The 7,551-nt window shown below is 57.4% G+C and overlaps 2 protein-coding genes across 2 annotated transcripts; one reads left to right on the top strand and one right to left on the bottom strand.

The window, feature by feature from the left end:
• Nucleotides 1-903: 903 nt before the first annotated feature.
• On the top strand, nt 904-3,848 carry NCCRP1 (NCCRP1, F-box associated domain containing). The gene is made up of 6 exons (XM_033128815.1): nt 904-1,243; nt 1,812-1,874; nt 1,960-2,011; nt 2,663-2,758; nt 3,301-3,439; nt 3,574-3,848. Exons 1-6 carry the CDS (start codon nt 946-948, stop codon nt 3,712-3,714), a joined length of 789 nt encoding a protein of 262 aa, XP_032984706.1. The 5' UTR covers nt 904-945; the 3' UTR covers nt 3,715-3,848.
• A 1,992-nt stretch (nt 3,849-5,840) lies between these two features.
• SYCN (syncollin) lies at nt 5,841-7,246 on the bottom strand. The gene is made up of 2 exons (XM_033129331.1): nt 6,846-7,246; nt 5,841-5,976 (listed from the first exon to the last, which is right to left on the bottom strand). The coding sequence occupies exons 1-2, from the start codon at nt 7,244-7,246 to the stop codon at nt 5,967-5,969; spliced, it is 411 nt and encodes a 136-aa protein (XP_032985222.1). The 3' UTR covers nt 5,841-5,966.
• Nucleotides 7,247-7,551: the final 305 nt, after the last annotated feature.

The following is a 7,551-nucleotide window of genomic DNA, read 5'->3' on the forward strand; positions in this document are numbered from 1 at the left end:
GATGAAATGAACTTGTAAGCACTTAGACCAGCTCCTAGCAAGCAGAAAGCACTCACTGTGGTAGCTGTAATCCGTGGGGAACTCTGCGCCTGTGCTCACCTGGGCCAAGTGTGGGATGTGGCGTGGCCATCTGGCTCTACAGGTTTCTCCGCCACCCCACTTCCTCCGCACCCAGACCTCCTGTCCCCACCGTCGCCCCATCATCCCTCACTCCGAACTCCCCGTGACCTCTGAAGGAGGAGGCTTTGGCAGCCTGTGCCGTCTGCCTCAGCCCCAGGAAGGGGTACAGACACCCCAAAAATCCAGGTGGGGTTGCTGCTTCCCTCCCAGCTGCTATCTTAGTGTCTCCCTGTGGTCCCCTATCTCTGTGACTCCCAGTCTCTGGCTCAGGGTCTCTCTCTGCCCTCCACCCCCTCACATTGGTTTCTAGAACAGGAAATGTCAGGGTCCTAAGGGTGTGACCCAGGTAAGGGCAGAGGAGGAAGTAGCAGAGGCAGGATCTCTCTCCTCTACCCCCACCTCCTTTGCTGAGGGAGGGGTCTTCATTAATTAACCTTTTCGTCTTGCCAGGCCAGATCTTAAAGAGGTGGATGAGCCTCATTAGAGAGCAGGGAGCCCTGGCATTAACTTATTTGTCACACCCCTCTCCCGGGCCAGTGCTTGGGATCTCAGCTCGCCCTGGGGAAATTGGGGCAGGAGGCTTGGGAAACTGAGGAAGGGTTGGGGCTCTGGGCTCCTGGGTCTGAGGGAGGGGCTGGTGGCCTGGACTCCTGGGTCCTAAAGGAGAGGACCTGGACATCTAGGTCTGACGGAGGAGGGCCTGGGGGGCCGGATCCTTCCCTCAACACACCCTTCTTAAACGACAGCTGGAGCGCCCCGCCCCGTCCCGCCCCCAGTTAACACAAGCCCAGTGAAGGAGCTGGGACAGTCGCCGACACCCGACGGATGGAGGAGGTGAGGGACCGACACGCGCTCGACGGCGGGATGGAGACCAAAGAGCCCGCGAGCCCCCAGGAGCCGCCGTCGCCGCCCCCACCGCCGTCGCCGCCAACGCCTTCGACCCCGGAGAAGCCTGGGCCCCCCACGCTGGAGCAGCCATCCGAGGCCCACGCGCGGCAGCTGCTGATGGAGGAGTGGAGGCCGCCGGGCGGGAGCCTGGAGCTGCCACCGGGTCTCACCTGGAAGCTACTCTTCCTGCGGCGGCCGCTCTACCGCAACTTGCTCCGCTCGCCTAACCCCGAAGGTGCGGACGGCGGAGCGGACGGCGGAGCGCCCGCCAGGGCGACACCACCGGCTCTGTCCTCCCTCATGCTCCCTTACCCAGACCGTCCGTTTCCTTGTCTTTCTATCTCTGTTTCTGTCTCTGTCTCTTTGTTTCTCTCTGTCTCTTTTTCTGTCATTTGTGCCTCCTCTCTCTGTCTCCTTGCGTCTCTCTTTTGGTCCCAGGCTGCATCTCTGTCTCTATCTGTCTTTGTGTCCTGTGCCTCTATCTCTCCCTGTGTCTCTTTGTCTCACCGTGGGTCTCTCCTTCCCTCCTTCCCTCTGCTTATGTTCTAAGTCTCTTTCTCTTGGCTCCTCTCTGTCCCTGTTTTTGTCTCACCAGAAAGCCCTCCATTCCGGCATGGTCCCTTTCCCCTAGGACTTTCTCTGTCCTTGGGCCCTGACTCATTCATCCCTGCTAGGCTGGTCTGGCCTGGCAGGTGGGGCACAGATTCCTGCCCCTCCAGAGGAGCCCTGGGGGTAAAGAGCCGGGAGGATGGGGGGGGGGGCAGCTTCAGCCCGTCTGAGGCTCCATCCACTGCCCGTTTCAGGCATCAACATTTATGAGCCAGCACCGCCTACCGGTCCCACACAGCAGCCCCTGGACACTCTGGGTGAGTGCTTGGTGGCTGGGCCAAGGAGGAGGGGGTGGTGCTGGAGAATGGGCACCTTCTAACTCTTTGCCCCTCCATGTGGCAGGCAACTTCCACGGGTGGTACATTAAGACTGAGAAGCTCCTGCATAACCTCAGGTGAGTGGCTAGGACCAGGGTGGCCTGCGTTCGAGTCTCTCCTGCTGACTTCATTGATGTGGGACCTAGAGAAACTGACTTTGCCTCTTGGCCTCAGTTTCCTGCTCTGTAAACAGGGTTAGTCATCAGAAAGAATGCTCATAAAACACATAGGATAGGGTCTGGCCGAGTCTGGCTTGCACGTAGTAGGTGTTCACTAAAACGCAGCTGTTATTTGTTCCTCTTTTCAATTTCTTTCCCTGGGAGGGAGACATTCCCCAAGGCCTCCATCTGTCTAGATGAAACCGAGCCCCGCTTCTACACAGTGAGTGAGCTAGCTGGTGTAACTCAGGGGCTCGGAGTCATACATGTCCCGGGATGGGATGCCAGCTCTGCCACTTCTTTGCTGCTTGACCTTGAGTAAATTGCTTCCCTTCTTGAGCCTTGGTTTCCCCATGTGAAACACAGGGTTCAGAATGTGTCGCCCTCCCAGGGAATAGTGGGAACCAAGACTGTAAGGAGCCAAGTGAACACTCAGCACCCATACGTGGGTACCCTCATATGAGGATACCATAATCAGGGTTTCCTGCTCCCTGGGGTCAGGCCAACCTGGGAGATGCCCAAGAATGGTAGCGGTCCCAGAGCCCACCTGCCCTGTGCTCTCTCTCACAGCTGGACTGTGAAGCAGCAGTGCGTGAATCTGCTGGCCGAGGGCCTCTGGGAGGAGCTGCTTGATGATGAGCAGCCAGACATCACGGTCATGGACTGGTATGTGCCTCTGCCCTACCAGGTCCCCAAAGCCCCAGATCCACCCTGTGCTCCCCTTTGGTCTGGGATCCCCACAAGGACCCTCTAGCCCTGCCCACCTCTCTGGCCTCTTCTCTCTGACACTTTCAGTTTTGGAGAAGTGCCAGGCCCAAGGCTATTCCTTCCTCCTCTGTTCTTGAGACAAATTCCTCCTTATCCTTCAGGAATCAGTTACACATGGCTCCACCAGGAAGCCTTCCCTGACCACCCCCAAGCTGGGTCAGAGGTGTTATGCCACAGTGCCCCGGACTTCCCCCATCCTGACCCTGACCATTCCCGGTGGTCACTGCCTGGTGACAGACAGGTCTGCCTCTCCCCGGGACTATGAATCCCATGAAGGCAGGGCATGGGCTATCTTGATCACTGCTGTGTTACCAGCACCACCCAGCCCAAGTGCACAGAGTGGTGCCAGTGAGTGTGTGTTGAATTGCGATTAGGGTTAGAGGTTGGGGTGAGGATGTTTGGGCTATGGTGGCAACTGAAGGCCTGGACCCCACCCCCAGGTACGAGGACAGCCGGCTGGACGTGTGTGTCTATGAGCTGCACGTCTGGCTGCTGGCAGCTGATCGCCACACAGTCATTGCACAGCACCATGTGGCCCCCCGGACCTCAAGGAGAGGTTCCCCAGGCTGCTGGATCCAGGTGACACTCCCTTCCCCAGCCACCACCCCCAGACTTGTGTTCACATCCCAAGACCTCACAGAGGGAAAGGGGAGGAGAGCAGGGCTCGTAGTTCCCTAATAAGGGCTTCTTTCTAATCCCGGGTACGACCACAGGTGTCCCACGTATTCCGCCAGTATGGCCCTGGTGTGCGCTTCGTCCACTTCCTACACAAGACAAAGAACCGGAGGGAGCCTGGTGGGCTGCGACGGACAAGGGTGACTGACTCCTCCGTGTCTGTGCAGTTCAGGGAGTGACTGGCTGGCTCCACGCCTCTTCTCACCCTTGTCTTGTCTATCTACCCCCTTGACACCCCTCTTAGCCCTTAGCACTTCCTGGTCCCTTAGCACCTCCCTGACCCTTGACACCTCCCTGACCCCTAGCACCTCCCTGACCCTGAGCACCTCCCTGACCCTTAGCACCAACCTAACCCTTAGCACCTCCCTGACCCCTAGCACCTCCCTGACCCTTAGCACCTCCCTGACCCCTAGCACCTCCCTGACCCTTAGCACCTCCCTGACCCCTAGCACCTCCCTGACCCCTAGCACCTCCCTGACCCTTAGCACCTCCCTGACCCCTAGCACCTCCCTGACCCTTAGCACCAACCTAACACTTAGCACCTCCCTGACCCCTAGCACCTCCCTGACCCCTAGCACCTCCCTGACCCTTAGCACCAACCTAACCCTTAGCACCTCCCTGACCCCTAGCACCTCCCTGACCCTTAGCACCTCCCTGACCCCTAGCACCTCCCTGACCCCTAGCACCTCCCTGACCCTTAGCACCTCCCTGACCCCTAGCACCTCCCTGACCCCTAGCACCTCCCTGACCCTTAGCACCAACCTAACACTTAGCACCTCCCTGACCCCTAGCACCTCCCTGACCCCTAGCACCTCCCTGACCCCTAGCACCTCCCTGACCCTTGACACCTCCCTGACCCCTAGCACCTCCCTGACCCTTAGCACCAACCTAACACTTAGCACCTCCCTGACCCTTAGCACCTCCCTGACCCTTAGCACCTCCCTGACCCCTAGCACCTCCCTGACCCTTAGCACCTCCCTGACCCCTAGCACCTCCCTGACCCCTAGCACCTCCCTGACCCTTAGCACCTCCCTGACCCCTAGCACCTCCCTGACCCTTAGCACCAACCTAACCCTTAGAAGTCCTTAACTCTTAGCACCTCCTTGACCCTTTAGCACTGCCACGTTCTCTTAGCACTTCCCTGATGCTCAGTACACCCTGTTCCCTTAATACCTGCATGGCACCTCCACTTCTCCCTAATCACTTACCACCACCTAGGCCCCCTTGATCCTGCCTGGTCCTTGGCTTCTCATTTGACATATGCATACATCCTTGAATGTCTGACTCTGTGGCATCTCACCTGAACTCTCTGGGCTCCAGAAAGGCAGGGGCCATTCTTCCTGAGTCAGTGCTTGGCAGTAGGTACTCAATAAATTCTTGTTGACTGAATGAATGTGCCCAAGGATGTTGAGTATTTCCCCGATCTTTACTCCTTAGAACTTCACGGAGTTCATATCCCATTCGCACATCCTCTAATCCTGACCCTCGAGCACCTCATAACCGCTCTACGTTTTGCACCTCCTTTGACCTCTGATCTCTTCACATAGCCCCAATTTATGGCTTCTTAGCATCTCCACCTACCTCATTTCCCATATTTCTTAATTCTCAGAATCTCCCTGAATTCCCCTCCTCCCTCCATCCCGTTTGTCACTCCCCCCAGAGCTGTCCCCACACCTCTCCTTCTCCCAAAACCTTCATTTCTTCTCTAACTCCGCCAGGGTCCCCAAACCCAGGTTTCCATCAAGGGCCCTCATGCCTGGGGAGAGGGGGGCTGGGAACAAATTGCAAATTCAAATTTGCAGAAATATGCAAATTCGAACTAAAGTGTCCTCCATGTGTTGCGGAGGGAAGGATTGAAAGTATTTAATAACCCATAAGTCCTGGTCTCTGGCCAGATCCCACGTCAGACCCCGGCCCTGGCCCTCGCCTGAGGCAGCTCCTTGAAGGCCTCCTGCTGTCCCAGGGCTGAATCCTGACTCTGGAGTTACCTGGCAGGCCAGAACAGCTAGGGGGCACTCAGGGGTTATCTACCAAAAAGTTTTGGAAGCATAGTGTTTAACAATCAGCCAGCAGTACCTTTTCATGCTACCACGTCTTATGGATGTGTCTTTGTGCACATATAAATCCATGCCAGAATCTATCTAGGAGTGTCGCCATCCACAGCATTGTCCCCCGTATGGGCTGATCCACATCTGACTACCCTGCTCTCTTCCCCATCCTGCCCCTATCCTGTGTGGACTTGGGTCCCAAGCACAGTCAGATGGCAGACAGGGACAAGTTCAAAAGGACTGTATTGCAGGGAAAGCAGAGTGGGGTGCAGGCAGAAAGCTCGCTCCTTTTGGGACTTGGGGCCTTCCGCAGGCCCCTGACACAAGGCCAGGTGGGGGGCTCAGCACTCTGGGGGGGCTGGAGATGAGGAACCTGTGAGGCATCAGTAGCATCTGCAACAGAATAAAAAATTATCACCAGGGAGAGAGTGCCAGGGGCTCAGCGACCCAGGGTGTGGGGGTTCTAGAAACCAGAGATAAGGTGGGGGGCTGGGGCTGGGCCCCAACTTCAGGAGCAAGGTGTCCTAGCCTGGGAGTTTAGGGTTGGGGGCTCTTGGGGGAGAAGGGCAGGTGGGGTGGTTTTGGAGGGTGCTATGGATAGATCTAGGGTCTATAAGCTTGGACACATGATGGCAGGGTGGGCTCAGGGGTCTCCAAAGTTGGGTCTGGGGGCTCTAGAACTTTAACAGGGGCTCTGGGACTGGTTTCCAAGGCAGAGGAGAGGCTCATCTAAAGGGTCTCTAGGTGGGTGGAGAGGATGAGGGCTAGATAGGGTGTTCCTAGAACTGGGTCTGGGGTCTTGAGTTCTGGGAGCTCTGGAATCTGATGATTTTGGGAGGCAGAGAACTGGCTTTGGTTCTGGGGGCTTCAACGTGGGGGTGTTGATGGCTCCCAATCCCTAAGCTAGGCTTGGCAACTCCAAAGTTAGTTGGCTCTCCCTGAAGAATGCAGCTGTGGGTGGGTAGGCAGGTGGGGATTCAGGAAAGTCGGAAGGGGGTGCTCTCAGAATGGAGGGTCGGGGATTGGGTCAGCTTCTGAGTCTGGGAATCCCAAGGGGTCTGAGAGATCCAAGGGGTATGGAATGGCGGGAGGGGGTGCGGGTGAGAAAGGGGACCTCCAGGACTGATTCTAGGGACTCCTCATTTGAGTCAGGGGCTCAAAGGTCTGGGCAAGCACAGAGGGGCAGGTGGGGCTGGGGCCTGGGTGTTAGGTTTGGAGCTCTGAACACAGATGTGCACCCTGGGGCACGGGCAAGGGGGCACCTGCAGTAGACGGAGGAGATGGCGTTGGACCAGTGGCCAAAGATGCCCCGGCGGTACTCTTCGAGACGCGGGTAGGCGCCTGCGGAGAACCTGCGCGACTTGCCGCCCTTGCCGCGGCGGGACCACACGGTGAGCTCGCAGCGCTGGCCCACCACAAGCGAGGAGACCACGTTCGTCCAGCTGTAGGGCAGGAAGGGCAGGTCAGCGCCCGGTTCAATAGACAGCTCGGCGCCCCCGCAGCAGTTCTCGTAGTAGGGGTCACTTTTGTCGTAGAGCCTGGCACACGTCCGCGTCCCGTTGGGGTTCTTGAGTTCGGCAGCAGTTGGGCAGGCTCCTTGGATGCCAGGGATGGCCACCAGGGCCAAGGGCAGGACCAGCAGCAGTGAGTAGAGCGGAGACATGGCGACACTTGCAGGGCCGAGCCCCTGCACGCTTTTAAGCTCCTGACCCGTGGGAAGGGAGAAGCTGCCAGATAAGGACTGGGGGAGGGCTCCCCCTCCCCCAGGTGCCAGAAGACCTTCATAACCCAGATAGGAAACCCACAACCGATAAATACAAGATGGACATATTTGGATAAACTTTAGCAGGTTAAGATTTTATGTGGCAAACAACCTTATAAAGGAAGTCAATAAACAGGACTTAATAGGACTTGAGGGCTAATCACTTGCAATGCAGAGGGTAACAGGGTTAATAGGTACAGGTGGGA

This window comes from Rhinolophus ferrumequinum, chromosome 15 (genome assembly GCF_004115265.2).
Source record: "Rhinolophus ferrumequinum isolate MPI-CBG mRhiFer1 chromosome 15, mRhiFer1_v1.p, whole genome shotgun sequence".
NCBI lineage: Eukaryota > Metazoa > Chordata > Mammalia > Chiroptera > Rhinolophidae > Rhinolophus > Rhinolophus ferrumequinum.